Below are 19,884 nucleotides of genomic sequence, written 5' to 3'. Positions count from 1 at the left end.
GCGGCCATGCGGGGCGTCGCGGTGCCGCTGCTGGCGTTGGGCGCCGCGCTGCTGTTGGCGGGCGGCGGGCGGTGCCTGGTCCGCCGCCTCCTCCTCCTCCTCCTGCCGCGGCGGGCACGCCGCGCCCTGCCTGTGAGTACTGGGGGGCTTCGGGCCCTTCTGGGGTTCGCCAAGGGGGAGACCTCCGAGGGCCTCCCCCCCCCCCCACTTCCCCGGCCCAAAATGGCGCCGCGCCTTCCTGCCCGCCGCTGCCGCAGTTGAGGCGGGCCGGAGTTGAGGCGTCGCGCCTGTGAGGCAGCCGAAGCGGCGCTGCCCGAGCGGGCGGCGGCCTCGCACGGGCACTGCGAGGGGAGGTGAAATGCCGGGAGGCTCGGGCGGCCTGCCGGCCCCTCGCAGCCGGCTGGGCCGGGGCGGCTCAGTGCTGCCGGCCTGGTCCATCCCCCCCCCTTCCCCGCTCCGCTTCTGGGGCGAAACTCGCCACACCGCGTGGGGCTCACGGAGCGGTGCGTGTTGGTGTTTGTTCCAGTACTGTGAGCGTAAGGGAGGAAAAAAAAAAGCCCCATGAACAGAACAGCATAAACAGTCACTTCTACATGTCTTCTACACAAAATGCCTGGGGTTCTTTCACTGGGTTGGAGTTAATTGGGCTCTTGTTTACTCTCCAGACAACCTTTCTGCAGGCACCGGGAAGAACCTGCATGTGAACCTGGTTTTGCTCCAGGGCCTCCGGCGCAGTCCTGTCCCTCTGCAGCCCCCCGCTGCCCTTCGGCCGCTCTGTGCCGCTGATGTTCCCCATCCCTGTCCCACCTGAGGAAAATGCCTCCCCTTTAAGTGAATACTTCTAGTTACTTTTCCTGGGATTGAAAACCTCAACTTCCCGACTCTGGAAAAAGGGAACAAGCAGAGTTTACTGTGTAACTGCTCTCATCTTCAAATTAGTCTGATAACAAGCAGGTGGTCGGGGGATGGCATAAAAGGGAATAGGATTCCAGAAACAAGTGACACAGTAGAAGAAGATAAAGTCTAGGCAAGCACAGTGAGTTCTCACATTGTCCAGAGAGACTGAGCTTCGCTTTCCTTAGCCTCTTTTGCAGTAAATGTGTATGATTTTGATAGATCATCTGCATGAGTAAAGTAAATTCTGCTATTTAATAAAGGATCGTATCCCAGTAGGGAAAGCTCGTGAGGTGCGTGCACCTGAGCTAACTGCAGGTTCAAATCGGGCTGCCTCACTGGGACTGTTCAAAGTGTGTGGAACATGTGTTACGGTGCTGTGGATCATGCAGCGAGGATACTGACAGTATTACCCTGCCCAGGTGCCACAGCAGCACCTCCAGCACAAGAAGTTCCTCTGCACTCTTAGCAGGTCTCAGGATCCTTGGCAGTACTGTCCATGAGTGCCATCTTCTGTGCAGTATTTCCTGAGAGCGCTCTATGAGCATTAGTGAGTGAGGCACCTGAAGTTCCTCAAAAACACTGATTAAGGTCGCTGTGATGCCTGCTAGAGAGGTGATAGCTGGTCCTCTCTGCCTGTCTCAGCACTGTGTCAAACTGTAAGCTGCAGGCTGACCTTATCAAACTCCAGGAACGAGGCCCATTAGGCCTTATCTTGGGACTTTCAAAAGATAAGGTTGATCAGGCTTTTCTGTGTTTGGAGGGGTTTTGGGGTTAGGATCTTTTTGGCTGCTCTCATCCCTGGGAGCTCACCATCCATCAGGTATGGTACAAGGACGAGGGCAGCTACAGATGTGAGATCTATTACATCCCTTGGGGTTTTGCACTCTTGTTATCACTGTTGGGGCTTTAGTCTGTTACGAACTGCTGTAGTCACATGCTTTATTACCTGAAATTAGGGTAATAGCAAGTAATTAACAATCACAGGAACCTTCTCATACTGTAAGTTGTTACTCATTTTTCTCCCCATTATAGACAGCTGAGAGGATTTTTAGACTTCCTCCTTTTTGTGAACATTTTGGTGGTTTGGGTTTTTTTTTAACCTGAGAAAGCAAACCAGCTGCTGAGAGCTAAAACGAGATGCACACAGGAACACAGCCCAGCGATTTGCTTTCATTTCCTGCAGCTGAGCTCTGTCCTTATTAGATCAGCTAATGAAGGAGCTAACGATAGCTGAGGATTGGGCATTGCCTCTGTTTCCTTGTGTGTGTCTCTGGAAGTGGTCCCAACTCTTTATCTCCTGCTCAGTTGCTGCCTTTTTGGGAAGCATTCTGTCCTCAGGATTCAGAGGCAAGTGGTCTAGGGAGGTGAGGCAGAGGAAAAAGTCAAATCTTTTCTTCAAGGGCCAGGTTTCTCAATTAATATGGGTGGTAACCTTGGAAAATTCTGTGATCTGGTTCATATTTGATCTTCATCTCTTGGAGTTGTGTCACCGTAAATTAGATTGAGACTGAGTGCAATATATTTACTTCTCACTTATTGTATATCCTTCAGTTGTAACTACCTTCAGAGCATTCGTAGAGCTAGCCTGTAGCTGGGAGCTCTTTGTGTGAGCGTAGGAATCAGTGTTAATGTGGGTGTTTGTATGATAAATGCAGGATAGGCTTTTGGTCAATTCTCATTTCAACTTCAGATCGTGACTCCCCTTTGAAAGCAACAGCTTCAACATGAGATACAGGACAGGGTGTAGCTCATTTGCTTATTGCTCTCTGCACGTCTTGAGTTTGTGCAGTAGTGCTCTGATCACTATCACCCTGCAATTATTCCTTATTGCCAGTTCTCTACCATGCATGTCAGCAAAACAAGATCAGAGAGCACTAGTGATTGCCCCATTTCTGTCTGAAAAAGTGGCTGGACAAGCTGGTGCAATTCATACATAAGTAGTATAAAATATGAGTGTTCATATTCCAGCTGTTAATACAGTAACATGGGTTATTAGTTGCAGATATCTCCACAGAGATGGAAGTGACCTCACTTCCTTATTGCATTCTCTAGAACTTTATTACTATATCATGTTATTTTCTCACAGATACGATTTCAGTCTGAGCAGTGTGCAGCACTGCAGCTCAGTGCCTGCAAGTTGGGCTAAGCGTTAGGAGCTCATTGCTTCACAGCTGTGGTGAGGAGAGCAGGGGAGAGATGGCTTTCAAGCAAAGAAAGAGGGTGAAGGTGCCGTGTTTCAGTATGTGCTTCTCTTCAGGATCTGGGATTCTGTTTCCAGTTCTATCGCAAGCCTGTTGTATCATATCAGATGGAGTATCAAATCTTCTCTCTCAATTTATCCATCAGTCAAAAGATAATTATAATGTAGGAGAGAACCATAGGATTCGATAAATTGTTCCTGTTAAGACTGCAGTGTTTCAGAAGGAAACCCTAACCTGTAGTCATATTCCTGCATGCTAAAATACGGTATGGAAAGTACCACAAAGAGTGGGAGAAGGTAGGGAACAGACAATAGAGAGTTGCTCTGCTGTTAAAAGAGCTGCTGTACAGTTCAAGCAGGTTACATACTATTCTTTGGATGTTTTCTGTGCTGCTGTTTCTTATAATGCATATGAGTTGGTAGATCACTAACTTCTTTTGAAATGCTTCTCTTCTGTTTTGGCCACTGATACTTGAAAGAAAGAGTTACTGTTCTAGCTCAGGTATCAAGGCATCACAATTTGTTACAGACCAGCAATTGAGTAAATTTAGGGTTTCACAGTAGTTGGGAGCTGGTTGTGTTTCTAGACAGGAATCTTGTCAGCTCCTTTACGCTGGCTGAGCCAGCAGAAGCTCCGCTGAAATCACTGGGTTTAGACTGTGGTCAGGTTAGTATGCAGACAGGTACATGCCCACCGTGGCTTGCAGCTGGAATTGTACCTCTCGAGGGCTGGCTGGCCTGGGCTGCGGGGCTGCTCCTGTGCTGTATTGCTCTGTGCTGGTGGCATTGCAGTATCTGATGATACCATATTCCGGTCTTTCCCCACACAGGCTGAAGGGAAGGCGGTGCTAATAACAGGCTGTGACAAAGGTTTTGGACATGCTTTGGCAAAACGGCTCCACTCAAAGGGATTTACTGTTTTTGCTGGATGTTTGGTGAGTAATAATAGTGATCAAAATTCTTCTGTGAATAGAGAAAAATGATTCTCAAGTGACAGCCTCTTCAACTGCAGCTCCCGTTTATTCTAATGCAAGACCTGGGGGAAGTGCAGTAGGCAGGGATCTTTACATTTCCATTGCTTCATATACCTGTTGCATCTTGTTATTCCTGTAATTCTGAGCTCTTTAGGGCAGGGACTGTCTGTCAGCTGCCTGTGTGTACAGTAGCTTGTACAGTCGGGCACTGTTCACTGCTGAAAGCCTCTCAGCAATACTGCAACACACTCAATAAATTTGATAGTCCAAGATTGCTATGGCACTGTGGCTTTCTGTCTTCTCTGGCATCTCTGTTGCTGTCTTTCATACTGTCACTTTCCTTTGGGGACACTTTTCTCTAATTCGTCTCCAAGCCACGTCTCCTGCCTTGGTCAGGTTCTGTTTCCAAAGTGTCTTCTCCAAACTGTGCTTCTACAGCTTCTGTAAAAGCTGTTCAGTTTCTGGATAGCTGAATAAACAAATTTACCGATTTCTGATCAGTTTCTGGTTTCTGATATCTGTAAGTCTCACCCTCTGTCACCTGTGTTTGGCATATAGCATCACTTCTTGCAAGAGATCAGTTTAGGCCTACTGAATCAGAAGGGGTTGCAGACTCATCATCTCAGTCCCTGCTTTTGCAGGTAACTGTGTTGTGTAATCCTCTTTATAAAACTGGGCCAGCTCCATTGCCATCTCCCCTGGGGTTTTACCCTTACTATGCTTTTTTGCTGTTTTCATAGTCAAAACTCATGTAATTGCTGACCTGAATTGTTCAAAATCAGTTCATACCCACTTGTTTCTCTGGCCTTTTCAGCACAGGTGCTCAGGGAGTGGTGACCTCAGATTTTTGAGTAGTGTGGAAGGCAAGAACAAACACAAAAAGGTAGCCCTCTTTGCCTGTGTGATCTCAGCAGAGGTTACGTTCTTCCACCACACCAGAAGGGAAAGTTATTATCAGCTGACATATTGTGTAACTTGAGAGCAAGAGAGTCCTGTTGGAAAATTGCCATTATTTGGAAATTTCCATGTGGATGCTGTGTAAATCCTTCTGTAATCATGTCATATGCTGCTTTGGGATGCCTGAATCTGTGGTGATAGCAAGTCAGGTATTCGCTTTGCTGAGCGGCAGGCGTAGGGAACAGAAAGGAGAGGGGAGGTAGGGTGGTCTGAGAGCACTGTTTGGCAGGCAGCACGCTAGCGCGGAGCAGGGAGTGCCAGGCTCCATTTGAAGCCACATTAAGAAAAGAAATGCTTCTGAAGTGATCCCTGCTTGCTTGTTTTATTGATAAGGAAAAAAAAAAATGCTTCTTGATAACAGATTATTACCTATCCCAGAACATCTCTCAGCATGCCTTGTGATCTGGCCTGGCAACTTCTTATTTGGACCCAAAACTCTTGTGGTTCAGTACTTATATTCTGTGTAGAAGTGGAAGATGCATCAGGAGTCATAGTTGATCGGTGGGTGACTTTCAGGAGATTGACTGAGCACTTGACCCTGAAGGGGCAAAGAGTGGGAAAATGTGATTTTTCTTGTTCTGTGCGTTAATAAATTTTTAGGAGATCTGGACTCGGTGCCCTAGGATTTCACTTGTGTGTGGTTCCTCCCTCCCCCCCCCCCCCGGATTGTTAGTGTTGATTATTGTTAGGTGCATTTGAAGGTCAGGGTCTGGTGGTAACAACAGTAATTTGGTAGCTGTTGCAAAAGTAACACAGCCAAATACTTTCTATGGTTCTTGGGACAGCAGTATCCTCACTGAATAGCTTTGTGTTGGCTGAGGGAGATAATAGCCTAGAAATTTAAAATTTGATGAGCAGGAGCTTACTGAAAACCTAATAGTAGAATGCCTGTGGGATGAAAATGGTTTTAAATATAGAGCTGACTACCCTGAGAAAAGGAAGCATATAGTGACTGCAGAAAAGGACAACGGATCCAAAAGAAGCAGGAAACATCAGTGAAGGCGGGGAGCTGTTGGGTCAGATTGCTTGTGAAGAACAAGACATGAGTGATTATTACTGGTAAGTGAAGGGGCACACATGCAGTGTGGCAAAGGATGCAGCTACCCTATGGTAACTGGCAGTGTGCGTGTAACTGCTCATGATGAATGCAAGGAAACTTACCCTGTCATGAGAGAAGAGTGAGCTGCTGTAGGGTCACTGCAGGGTCAGAGCAGGTATGGGGGCAGTTGTCGTAGAGCAGATGCCAGGCTATTAGTTCACACGTAATTACTCCATCATCACTTGCTTGCATGCTTTTATACTGAGAATTAAAGGATCCCTGATGTACCAGCCGCCATAGAATGCTCTTGTATTAAATACAAGATGGGTCACTGTCAGCTGCATCAGGAACTTTTTTATGATCAGACAGTAAAAAATAAAGCTACAGGAGTAAAAAAATACTGGAAGCAAGCTGGGATAGAACTGGAGAGGATCAAGTGCAAAAGGGATTTCATTTAGCAAGGATGACTAAGTCGATAGAGAAAGTTTCTGTTAATATATTAGGATTTAGATGGAAAACCACACAGAAATCGATTACAAAATAACTTGAAAAGTAGAAAGTACAGAAAAAGTTGAAATAATTATTATTGTCTTTTCTTTGATCTTACTGAAAAAGGGGTACATTGTTTTCAGATGTGTACTGCCAGCAGTTTTCATAAGGACTGCAGGCAAGAAAAGGGAAAAGAACAGGGAATGTTTACATAAATAGATTTGTTCAAGTTCACCAGGCCTGACGAAATGTACTGAAGAGCATATAAAGGATGAGCCATTGTGATTTTTGCCCCATCGGTGATATTTTCAGGAACACCTGGAGGCCAGGGGATTTCCAGAATGCTGGAAGAGGGCAGATACTGTACTTCCCTTCCCAAAAGAGACAGACCTCTGGAATTGCCAACCAGGCAGCTCGCCTTCAGTGCACTAGATGAAGTTGCAACACACTGAACTGTCAGTTTTACGAGTGTCTAGATCATAGTGTGATACACACTGTCTGTAAAATTTTACCAGGATCAGACTGTGCCGTGTCAGTCTAATCTCATTCTGGCTAAGCAGCAGAGTGGTTAAAAAGGGAAGGAATAAATGTACCCTGAATAAGGGTTTTGAGACAGTCCCTCATGATAGTCTCATGAGCTCAGGGACACGATCTGAGCCTGTGACTGCTGTTCAGTCCCAGGGAAATTTTCTTGGAAGTGGTCCCTGGAATAGAGAGTTCACTTGGAAAGAAATGTGCAGGGTGCCAAGCAGGGAGGATTGCACGCCCTTGGGGTAATAGGGTTCAAAATGATGTTGATAGATTGGGTAGAATCTGAAATCAGTTAGATAGAAACCAGTAATGACAAATACAAGGTGTTCTGCCCAGGAAGCACAGGAAGGGAGCGGGTCGATAGGCAGCAGCAGGGCGAGGGGGGAACTGACGCAGATGGAGCGAGCTGGCCGGATCCACGGGTGTTCAGCATTGAGTTTGTGGCTTCCTGATTCCCACTGACATCTCGCTGCGTGTGCCCAAGTGCTTGCCAGGACCTAATCCTCAATCCCAAAAGCTTCCCTGAGAAAAGGCTGTGGCTCAGTCCATTACAGGAGGGCTCTCTGCTAACAATCTTCTGTGTGATCTGCCTGTCCCTCAGCACCAGCTGCATCAGGATCCTCAGAACCAGAGCAGGAGAGAAGCAAGAAAGGGAAGGGGAGGCAGTCGAAAGCTGGAGCAAGGTTCTTCTGAAGGGTGGAGAGGGCTTGTGTGGCTGTCAGGCTCCCTGCCCAGGACCAGCCCCTGCGAGGTGGAGGGTGGGGTGGGCAGCCAGAGCTGTGCAGGACTGCGAGGGCAGGATAACCGAGGGAAATGAGATAACTGGGAGGAAATGGGACAGTCCCACTGAAGGTCTCTCTGGAGAGTACTTGGGCAGCAGGCTGGGCTGGAGCAGGGCAGCTTTCAAGTCCAACTCTGATGAAAGTGGAAGGGAAAGCTGAGAGGTTGTCCAAGAGGAGAAAAATCAGGCAAATAAAGTGACAGCAAGAGGAGAGGGAGAGAGGCTTTGCAGGAGCAAATGTGCCAGCACCACCAGAGTTCCCCCAGGGATCCTGCTCGGTTCATGCTGCTGCATGGCTCCTGCTGGTGCATGCCAAGGCCATCCCAGGGAGGACAGCTTGTCTGCTCCCATGGGAACTGCTCCTGGTATCTTCCCAGCCAGCAAATCTACCATTTAAAAAACAAGGAAGAAGTACTGTGTGGGTATCTGAACAGGGAATGTGCTTGCAGCCCCTAGAGACCGTGGAACATAAGATGATGTTCGCTGTTTTCCATAATAATACAACTGCTTCATTCGTCAAGGTTTTCTGGTCGTACGAGTTAAGCAATTTGTTTTACAATTAAATAGTGGCTGAGGTGGTGTCTACAACTGTGAAAAGTAGTTCCAATTGATATTGCAAGTTGGAAGTCAGTCTTCCAAAATCAATATGTTTTGTCAACAACGAATGAATTGTAGCTGGGAAGGTAACTTTGCAGATTGAGTTGCACTGGTGATAGGGGAAAATTCATTTCAATATGAATAATACAAACCATTTATACTGGATTTTTAAGTTGCTGGTCTGTGACTTTGATTTTCAAAAAACAGTGGAAATATTTCATGTTTAGTTTATAAACATTATAAAAGATTAAAAAACACACAGGGAAAGGTATTTTCAGTGCTCTGAAGTGACAACTGGTACTTGAGTACAGATACAGCTAAGTTTTTATTTCTATATAGATACAGTAAATCTCTTTTACAAGCTGAATTAGCTCTACTTTATTCCCTGTTAAGTAGCTGAAAGTTGGTTGTATAACTCAGTGAGACGCAAGAGCATCTTCCGGAAACATAGTGAGGCATCACACAACCCTCACCCATTATATTCACAAAGGGACTATAATATTTTGGTGACATTTGTTATTAAGTACTTGTAATGCCACTTTTAGGGATTCTTTTTGTGGCTAGATAAAGGGCTGGACACAGCACGTCACTGTGTTTGATGTGCATTAGAAAGCTTCAAGTCTTTATTTGCTGTTTTTGTGATACCTGGAAATAAGCCAGGTGTGAAATGCTATGCAGCCAGAGGGCCAGAAACTCCTACTTACTATTGTCATAACTCCAGTGTCACTATATATTGATTTTTGAGAGCTACTCTGTCTTGCTCAAAGCTGAAATGGACATTTCAGCTCTATTCCTTCATTACACATCATTGTTCACTGGACTGAAGGTGGAGGCAAGCTGTTATATACTATATTCATTAAAGAGCCTGAGATTATATATAGAAAAACTAAGCAGTTACATGGTTTTTACATCAGCCTGGCTGCAGAGGCAGCTGAGCAGGTGACTGTGGGAGGATTGCTCGCCTTGTTTGCCCTTGTACTGTGGGAGTTGGTATCAAGTGCTAAAGGAAGAGTGGCAGCCAGGCATGGTGACTCACCAATTCATAACTTCTTCCTCCCTAACAAGGCAGAGCCTGTGATTCAGGAAGTAGTTTGATGAATTAAAGCTCAAACCTCCTGTGGAACTGCATAGCTAATTTGTGCTCTATTGACTTTTATTTGTTGTATAGCACCTGAGCAAGGCTGTGAGGCTTAGGCAACAATCCCATCTGGAAGTGACCAGATAAAATTTGGGATTGGAACTGTGTTCAGGTTAACTAAACAAACAAAAAAAACCCCAAAAACAAAAACACAATAGTAACAGAATCTCTAATGATAGCATTGGGGGGGGGGGGGGAATGGGGAAAGAAAGGAAAAGGATGGAAAGGAAAGCAGAGCTATCACATTCTTATTACCTATGGTATGAAGCCAAAAAAAAAAAAAAAAGACTTGTTCTTGCTTCCTCAGCCAGAATCTCCTCCTTCATGCCTTGTGTCTGTAATCTTGTGTGGCAGATCTCCACTGTGCATGTATTCCCGTGCACCCTGTTCTGCTGTATAGTAAGAGCAAAATATTACTATTATATAGGTTCAACTGTAACTGTTTCCTAACTGTGTCCTGTAGCATTAGACCATTTGCTGTTAGGCATGCCAAAGGTGTCCCTGCTGACTTGTTGTCAAAGTGGTCTGACAATACTGCTTCATTAGAAGCCAGGCAATATTTTGGAATGAGATGAGTACGGTGCCTAATTAGCCTTTTGCTTTTAAGCCTAGAAAATCTGACTCTTGATTTCTATATAAGTGTTTGCTATGTTACCTGCAGAGCATGGAGACTGAGGTACTGAAGAGTCACCCACAGTTATCCCAGGCTGGCACGGTATTTGACAGTATTACAGATGTCAAACCCTTTGTGTGAGGAGCTAACAGCAGATGCTTCATGGCCCTTCAGAGCAGTGGGTCACTGATGCAGATATAGGGGTTGTGCTGGAGGGAATGGGAAGATGGCGGTGAGTTGCATGCTGGTTCATGTGGTTCACGTACCTATTTGTGCACCAGGTTTACACCTCTGCATGCTATTTCAATAGCTTCTATTTCTTGTCTGTGTGAACATGCCCAGCCCGAAGTTGCATTACTGCTCCTTGTCTTAGTGGGACGTCTTTCTTTTCTGCTGAGCAGGACGAGAATGGAGATGGAGCCAGGGAGCTGAAGAACATGAAGTCAGATCACATGCAAGTGCTGCAGATGGATGTGTGCAGTGACCAGGAGGTGGCTCAGGCTGTGGATTTTGTGAAGAGGACCCTGAAGGAGCCAGAGGAAGGTGTGTGGGGATCTTTGTATTTCTAGCACAGCTGGCTCTTCGCTGTGCTCACAGAATCCTTCCTACAGAGCAGCCCATGCACTGGCCAGGTTATTCCCTCTCTGCATGGCCAAAATAAGGTCAACAAGCCTGGTGGTCTGTGGCAGTGTGTGGCTGGCAGTCAGGCAGTGCTGTAGCTGGGTCAGTGAGGAGAACTGTCCTGTAGTTGATGTGACATCCACATGGGAAGAGACCAAGACTGGCTAGAGGGTGAGGCTTAACCCTACATCCCATAAAAAGTGATGAGTGGAGGCAAGCCCACAAGAGCCTGTGTCTCCCTCCTTGAGTGTCCGTGAAGAGCATAGGGTGGGCAGAGCCTGATCCCCTCCTGGTGCTTCCTGCTGCAGCCTGGCTCCCACAGACCTTTCTGTAGTGACTCTGCTAGTCACTGACAGGCCATGCCTGCTTACTGCTGTCCCCTCTGCTGTGCTGGTACAACATGTTTGTGTAACTGGGTGCTGACCTGGAGCATAAAACTAATCTGACCCCAGACCTGGATTATACTTCAGCCAGGTCAATTCATATTTTCAGTTGGCCGTGCAACATCCCAAAAGTGATGCAAGACAGGATCCAGGATGAGCTTGGTATAGGCCACCTTAATCCACACACCACACAAAGTGTTAGTCCAACTCACAGACCCTAGGAACATTGAAAAGAAGGTAGGAGTCCCTTCTGCATGCTTCCTTCCTCCTTGGAAATGTGCATGAGGCTGGGAAGGCAGGAGAGTGCTTATTGCAGGGCCAGTCCAAGATGCTGCTAGTGCCAAGGTACTCCATGTCTATCCTTGAACTGACCTCTGGGCTTGAGTGGAGCAGAGGTACCTGGGGGAAGGGATGGCTGATTGTGGTGTACACTGCTTGGCTGCTGGACTGAGTGTCAGGCAGCTCCTCGTGTGCGTGGTTTGGCAATGGAATGTGAGCTTACAGTGGGAGTCTGGTGTGACACCACCTCACCTCTTCCAATGTGATGAGGTTGTGAGGCTTCTAGCCCCACATGGGTTTCTCTGCAGCCTCTGTGCAAGTAGCAAGGTGGACAGCAGCTGTAGACCTGGGCTGAGGGTAGATTGAAGTTTCATATCTGTGGCTCTAGGACTTGTGGGTTGTGTGGCTGGAAAGTGGTTGCTCCTCTTGAGGTGTGGATGAGACTGTCATGGGCTTGTCTTTGTTCATGGCAAGTATAAAGCTAGTAAATAACAGTAGCTCTAATCTTCATGCAAATTACATGAGCACACCCTTCCTTCTAAAACAAGCTTATGAAATGTAACTGAGTTACGTACAAGCTCTGTTCCCACACATGTTCTCTCTGCATGATTTTTCTTCCTACACAATCACCCAGCCCTCATCACACATTTCACAGCTTCTCAAGCTTTTCCTGAAGAACCCAGCAACAGAGGTGGCACAGAGCCATTCCCCAATGAGTGAAAGCTTGTAAGGGAGCAGCTCTGTTGCTTCTATAAATGCAGCAGTGTTTTGCAAAACCTTGTGTGTAGCAGGGACAGAGAAGTCTTGCATCCTTGATCAGCAAGTTGGACTGGTTCCTGCTGCTCTTGAGCGCCTTATTTTGTAGTAATTTGCTGCAGCAGTGTGCAAAGCAGCAAAGGCTTCTTTTGAGGCACATTGATGTGACTGAGGTCTGGGGCTTGCCAATAAATAGTGCTCAATAAAAAATGCTGGAACATAGAGACCATTGAGACTGAGGTGCCTTGCACATGGGTGCTTGTTACACACTGAGTGTGGCCCCAGAAGAGCTAGTGCAGAACAGTTCTTGTGCTGTACATTTATACCTCTGCTCACTGTGCTGTGTACATAAGGCTAAACTAATTTCGATGGGAGTGCCCCTGTTTGTTTTCGATCTTACGCAGTTCCCACTGTATTGTTGACACTAAAGAAATAATAGTGATAAGGCTCTGCTCAATAAACACACGGCTGTCCAGCAAACAGTCCTGTGACGGGGTACCTATCAGCACTTTGTTCTGTACGTAACATGACCTGATCGGTGAGCAATGACATTCCAAGAATGAACTATTATAAATAATGTTTTCATGAACGTCCATCGTAACCCAAGAAATGGGAAATCATTGTAGAGAAATTTAGAATCAGGAATACTCTGTGGAGGTCAGTTTGGGACTGACAGTTTAAGTCTTTTGTGGGTTTTGGTAAGTCCCTGCCAAATTTGCTCTGTGTAGCTTTTGTTACTGCTGAAATTATGCCATCAGATGCCCTGTTTCCATGGTCCTCCTGCTAGTGATTAGAGGCTGCTTTGCAGCAGCCCAGGGGACCCCTTCGGGCTGAGATGCTGTGCTGGCTGCCAGATGAATGTGAATTTCAAAGTTATCTTGACCCATTACAGCTGGCAGCTTCAGTAAGTACAGTAGCAACAGGCAGGGAGGGGATCTTGGGCAGAGCAGAAGTAGAACTGCCTGACTGCAGCATTTAGAAACTTGAATTAATAAAAATGGAAGGATAGGTGAGCAAGATGTTTTCTTGGCTTCTGCTGCAGGCCATGACTTATCTGTTATCCCAAACAGCCCCTGGGGCTGTTGTGGCCCAGTGGGGATTGAGAAGGGGTTGTTCTGGAGGAGGATAATGCTGCAGGCCAGTGAACTGGAGCGATACTCACCACTGTCTGTCAGAGACAGGCATGCAGGGCAAAAGAGGTACTGGGATCACCATATGAGAGCTGGGAGATGCTGGAATAGTGGCAGCTATGAGAGGCAAATAGGCAAATCCATTCTGGGACAGACCATGAGGGAATGTTTAATGCACTGTTATCACTGGGTAGGATGTGACCTTCTATGGTCCACTGTATGTGGCTGGTCAACAGCCTTCAGGGAAAAAGAGCTTAGCTGGGAACAGGGCAGGGTTACTAGAGCCAGTGTGAGAGTAGAGAGCCAGTCTAGCATGGGCATGCTGGTGTTTTTAAATGCACCAGGAGGATACATTCTTCGGGTATTTATTTGGCAACGGTAGAATATTGCAGTTTTCTTAGAGGGCTGTGTTTGGTGCAATACATGGTTACTCTCTGACCATGAATAAATATAGGCTGGAGGTTATTAAAAGATTTTCATCCATGAGGGCAGGGAAGCTGTGGAGCAGAGGCAGGGCAAACAGCCCAAAAAATTTTGAGAGTGAGCTTGATAAAACTTATCAACAGGGTGGTATGACATGGGTGCTTTTGATAACAATGTCAAAGCTCCCTGGACATGAAGACTCCTCCTTAGCCCTGTGTGTGTTCTTGGTGGCAAGAGGAAGGTCGGGGAGTAGAAAGGAGCCCCGACTCCAACTGGGTACTTACACAGTGAAAAATAACTGTGGTGTATAGCAAGACATCTAATGAGAAGCAACTGTCTTATCTTGTTCCAGCTCTTCTGTTTGTTCCTCCTGCAGTTTATGGCTGTGTAGTCCTGTGCTTCAACAAACTCATGAAGTACAGACTCAGTCCTACAAATGTTTGCCACTGGGGCTCCTGCAGTGATCACTTCAAAGGGTCAAGTCCTCAGTGACCTGCTGAGTCCTGGACATGCTGGACATGTAGGGAGCTTGGTAAGTGCAGTCAGTTTAATTTTGACACGACTGCATGCACAAGAGACATTAATTTTTAAATTCTAGTCGTTTTAAGGGTTGGTTGTGAGTTTGCCATGTCCTGCTATAGTTAGGATTGAGGGAAACCAAATACCTGGGCTAAAATACAGGAGCTGCTAACCGGGCCATGACCCTGCAGATCAATATCATGTGCTTTCCAAAACACTGAGTCAGGGTTGTGAAGGTGATTTAGAAATCCAAGATACTTGTTATTCTTCTCTTTTTTTTTTTTTTTTTTTTTTTTTTTTTAATTGAGCAAAAGTCTAGCCATGATAAAGTCAGTGAGTGAAGACAAACCTGGGACCAACAAGAGGCATAAAAGATGGTCAGCCAGATCTGGCTGTACAAAGGCCCAGGACAGAATTTGACCTTAGAGGAGACATTCCGAGAGGCAGTGCTTGTGTGACCCCATCACTCTCCCTAGTGGTCTAAACAAGCCCCACTGGCTTCACTTCTGGTATATCAAGAGTGTATTTCATCTCCTTGCTTTTTCTCTACAACTTCTTTTTCTACAAAAGTGCCTAGTTCTTTGTCAAGGGCTTGAGTTACTTTGAACAACAAGGCAAGCTGCTTGTCTGCGACACTTCCTCATTCTACTCTTTAACCATGTGTTTGTTGGCAGGTCTGTGGGGCCTGGTGAACAATGCTGGTGTCTCAACCTTCGGAGAGGTGGAATTTGCAAGTTTAGACAACTACAAGAACGTGGCAGAGGTCAACCTGTGGGGCACCGTGAGGGTGACAAAGGCTTTCCTGCCCCTCATTCGCCGAGCTAAAGGTATGTGCTGGGCAGTGTGGCAAGACTCGGAGAGAGCTTTTGCAGCAGAGCAGAGAGATGTAGCTAAAAATCATGACTCAGACTGTGCTTCGAGGAATGCCTGTGCAGTTCGAGGAGGTTGTCTGAGGCATGCAGGCAAACTAGACAGCAGGGTTCAAAATGCTGTGTAAGCATTTGGTGGTACAGGCCACTCTTGGGGCAGTCCAGGCACCTACACAGCAGTTGCTATCTTAAACATCACAGGACATCAGAGACCTTTGTGCAGTGCTGGCAGATATGAAACAGGACTCCAGGCCACCTTTAGAAAAAGTGACTGCAGACCAAACAAAATAATCCTGGCCTCCAGAGTCCACCAAGTGCTTGTGTTTGGATAACTGAATCTTCTCCCTTCGTGTTATTCACTTCACAGATGATTGCAGAGTGGTAGTGGTGGAATAAATAAGAGTCAGTAACAACCATTTCAGATATCCTACAAGATAACAGTATTATCAAAAGTCTTTGGTTTATAGTTTAAAAAAAAAAAAAGCATAGCAGAACTCTAAAGAACTTCTTTATTTAGCATATGTGGGAGAATGCTGGCACAGCTGCGTGTTCTGTGAGGACAGAAAGGGGTTATACTGAGAAGATTGCTCAGATACTGTTTCCAGAAAGTAAGTACCCACTAAACAAGCCCTATCTCACTACAAAAGGTAGCTTACCCATCAGGTCAGCAGCTGGTTCTCACAGTCCCTCCAAGCTGCGCTTAGTTCTGGAATGAGAGAGCAGAGCCACCCACTTGTTTCTCAGCTAAAATTTCAAGCTGCAGAAGGGTGTCATGCTCCATGGCTGTGAAAATCCTCTCTGTAAAAATAGCTAGTGAGATTTCAAGGGCTTGTTTGTAAGTGCATCTGAAACCATAATTGTACGCATCTTGTTGTGGGGAAGGACAGAGCCATCCACAGAGGAGTGACCACTGCTGGCGCTGCCCCTAGGCAGTGCGTGATCTAACACAAACTGCCAGAGCTCTGCAGTCGGGCTGGCATGGGCTGCTGGTGGGAGTTAGGACAATTGCTCTTTGCTGCCCCATAGAGAGCAGCAAATCAAGTCTCCTCTCTGTCCCAGTCATGTAGCACTGTAGGCACTCCTGGCCAGCCAGCTGATGAGCAGGCCATGCTACTCATGCTGCATGTTCAGAGAAACCTCCACTAGTTCTCTGCCATCCAGCTCAGGTCTAGAAGCATACAGCTGCATTAGGCAGAGTGGCTGCAGATGAGCCATCATCCTTAAAGAAAGAGCTTGTATAGCATCACACTGTGTTGTGTGCTTTCCAGCTTGTAACACTGCTAGCTGGGAGCTTGAACACTTATCTAGCAAGATGCAGGATTGCGGCACGCTGACATGAGAGCACACGGCTAGTAGCCTCAGAACATCTGGGTACTTCCCTACTTGGAAATTGGGAGGGAAATATCTTGTGTGCTTTGTAAATCTTTTTTAATACATAGTCAGGCATGTGTACCATCCATGGAGGCGGTCAGAGCAGGGACTAGGCTTGCTTGAGTCAGGAGAGAAAGACTCCTTGGCAGGGAATTTAGATACCTCTTCAAGATTCGGATTTTACAAATCAGTGTCATCCAACAAAGCACCTTTTTACTGGGATGTTCTGGCTGCTTCTTCTGCATCCCATAATCTCTTCCTGCTCTTTTCTCTCTAGGCCGTGTGGTGAACATCACAAGTATGTTGGGACGGATGGTGAGTCCATCTCGCTCCTGCTATTGCATTTCCAAGTTTGGGGTGGCAGCCTTCTCTGACTGTCTCCGGCAGGAGATGTACCGCTGGGGTGTCAGAGTCATCCTCATTGAGCCCAGTAACTTCGTGGCAGCGACAGGCATCCTGACGGCAGATGGCATTGACAAGCAGGCTGAGGCACTGTGGAGCGGAGCAAGTGACACCGTGCAGGAGGACTATGGGAGGGAGTATTTCACTCGCCATGTCGCACTGATGAAATCCTTTGTTAACAGTGGCCTGAAGGACATGTCTCTGGTCTTGAATGACATCACTGATGCGCTCACTTCCGTGTGCCCGAACAACCGTTACAATCCCATGGAAGCCTATTGGTGGGTGAGGCTGCAAGTCATGACTCACCTGCCCACTGCCATTGCTGACTGGCTTTACATCCCCGGAGCCACCCTGTAAATGGCCGTCCTTCAGGCATCCTTCCAGTGCTCATAGATGCACACACGTTAAAGCTGTCTTAGTCAGGGCTGTCTGCACCCATTGCTGAGGCATCTCCCCTTGTAGACGTGTTCTTTCTCTTTGGGTTATGGCTTCATGTCTTGTCTTGTAGGATGCTGATAACAGCATGGCTTTTTTTGTTCTGTGTTTTTTTCCTAATTCTTGCTCTTTGTGTTCCCTGCTGTCCTGATTAGAGTTGAAAGGTATTTTCCTTCTAACTGTGGAGGATGCAGAGGAAGGTTAACATAATGGGTCAAATATGTGGCTAGTGTAATTAGGTCAGCAGAGTTCCCCCAGTGATAAATTTGGCTTATTAATGGGCTCTGGCTTTTCCTTACAAGGACAGGCTGCTAATAGCAGAGCAAAGCTGTTGCTATGAGATGTCTCAAAGGGAGAAACTAAAATGGGAAACAAAAACAGAGTTTTACATTTGGTTGAAAATGGGTCAGACACAGCCTTCCGTTGTTTTCCTGATGCTGCTAGGAAGCTCTGTTGTGCTGTGACTGTCTGCTCTTTCCAGGAAAACAGCAACACTGCCTCTAAACAGCCTCATTACGTAGCTTGGGGGGAGGTGGGTCAGAGCCCTGCAAAGAAGGGTTCTTCCCTCCCAGCACTGTGGCCAGGAGCTGCCAGAGCCAGCGACCGCAGACAGGCTGGGCAGGGAAAAGCCCTTCTAATAGTGAGTGAGGTCTGAGCCATCCCTCCGTCAGTCCCTGTGGATGCTGGGACTTGCAGCCTCTCTCTACCCACTGCTGATGAGCTTGGTGGGACAGGCTTGAATCTGATGTAGCAAACAAATTTGGCTCCTCTAACTGCTACCTTAGGTACCAGTGCCCTGAACTACTCAGCTGTGGTATAGACACTGTCCCCCTGCTTCCCTCATGTCGCTGCCCCATGCTAGGCTTCCTCTTGCTGGTGAGGGAGCTGTTCTTGCTTTCCCAAATCAGATTTTTGGTTTCATCCTCTCTGCACTTGGAACAGCGATGGGGCACTGTGCAGCCAGCATGGCCTGACTATGAGCTCTGGAAGGGTGCTTTAAGTGACACATTTCCTTTTTTTTTTTTTTTTTTTTTAATATTGCACAGTGAAATTTCCATGTCACACATGATTGTCTCCTCAGAGAACCTCCTAATAACTGGTATGAGCTACTTTTGCACAGTGTCGCCAAGGGTTTTTCCTGTTGGCTGTATAGAGGGATTTCAGTCATTTCTCCAAGTGCTGGGGCTGCCTGGCTTCATGCCCCATTCCTTCTGTCCCAGTGGTGACCACTAGCAGAGCAGCCAGGGGGCTGTGGGCACTGCTGGCCAGGCTGGGACGCTACCCTCTCACTCTAGGGACCAGCTTTCCCTTCCACTGCTAAACTTTGTTCTGTTTTGTCCTATGTGAGATTAGGTAGCTATGAAAAGAGCTTATCATATGCTCTTTCCTCATCTGTCTGTGCTAGCTCTGACTTGGAAACTGTGCCATAAACATTTTTATATGCTGCTGGCTGTAAATGCTAATGCTTGGAGTCTGCATGCAGCTGTGAATGCTGTGATGCCTGAGGAGGAATGCAGGCTTCCCTTAGAGATGCTGTGGAGGTAGCTTGTATTATGGTAGTTACAACTACTGGAAATGCTGGTTGTGCAGTTCTTTTCTATTCCAGATCATCAGCACATGGACATTGCCTGGGATCCAGGACTCAGAACAATCCCACTGAACTGCAGCTTAAGCGGTGTTGTAGTCACTTCTGCCCCCTGCACTGTGAAATGTGAGTAATGTTGAGTAGCACTGATTTACACAGAGGAAAAAAAATAAACTGTGAGATTTGTAAAGCACATGTCTGTGTCTCCAGTGCTCATTTCTATGTTGTTTTTCCCACCCTCTTTGAATCTGAGGTCAGGATTTAATTGGGCTCGGTAGTTAAGGAGGTGGCAGTGGTTCAGCAGGTAGTGGGACTGTGGAGGCACAGTGAGAACTGCCTGGAGCGGAATGGCCAGCACAACTCATTTCATGAGCAAAAGGCAGCTAGAGAGAGGCCTCTCTGCAAACGCACACATTGTCAGTGTTTGTATTTTATGCGGTTTCCCTCAAACGACAGTGTTGAGAGAGCGGTGCTGTGCATTATTCATTGCCTCAGCGCTCTGCGTGTAACTAATCCAAATGCCACAGCTGCCTGGTAATAAGGATTAGCTCTTCTCACAGACAGAGCGGAGACTTGCAAGCCAAGAAGTGTCCGAGGCCATGCAAGGACCTCATGGCCGAGTCAGGGTTAGGATTTCATAGCATGTGAGCCCCAGTCCCTTCCTCTGCCCCCAATGCTCAGGTGAGCTGTCAGTGCCTGATCTGCTTTCTGCCTGGGTGGGGAGCTCTGGGTGAATGTCTGAGGGTGAGAGGAGCAGAGTGCTGGCATGGGAAGAGCAAGTATCAAGTGTTTCTGTACGGTGCAAATGATCACATGAACTTGGAGCCAGCAGAGCAAAGCCAAGGTGACTGAGCAGGTCCTTTCCCATCTTGAGCTTCCAGCAGCCGTTCACTGA

General features: G+C 46.9%; 1 protein-coding gene across 1 annotated transcript; it reads left to right on the top strand.

The window, feature by feature from the left end:
• Positions 1–6: 6 nt before the first annotated feature.
• On the top strand, positions 7–17,376 carry LOC309674857 (D-beta-hydroxybutyrate dehydrogenase, mitochondrial-like; the record flags this gene model as incomplete). The annotated part of the gene is made up of 5 exons (XM_082487033.1): positions 7–132; positions 3,928–4,032; positions 10,618–10,759; positions 15,002–15,154; positions 16,845–17,376. The coding sequence occupies 5 exons, from the start codon at positions 7–9 to the stop codon at positions 17,324–17,326; spliced, it is 1,008 nt and encodes a 335-aa protein (XP_082343159.1). The 3' UTR covers positions 17,327–17,376.
• Between the last annotated feature and the right edge of the window lie 2,508 nt (positions 17,377–19,884).

The sequence above is a fragment of the Vanellus vanellus genome (assembly GCF_965231255.1).
Source record: "Vanellus vanellus genome assembly, chromosome: 8".
In the NCBI taxonomy this organism is placed as follows: Eukaryota; Metazoa; Chordata; class Aves; order Charadriiformes; family Charadriidae; genus Vanellus; species Vanellus vanellus.
This window is presented reverse-complemented; position numbering and strand designations above follow the sequence as displayed.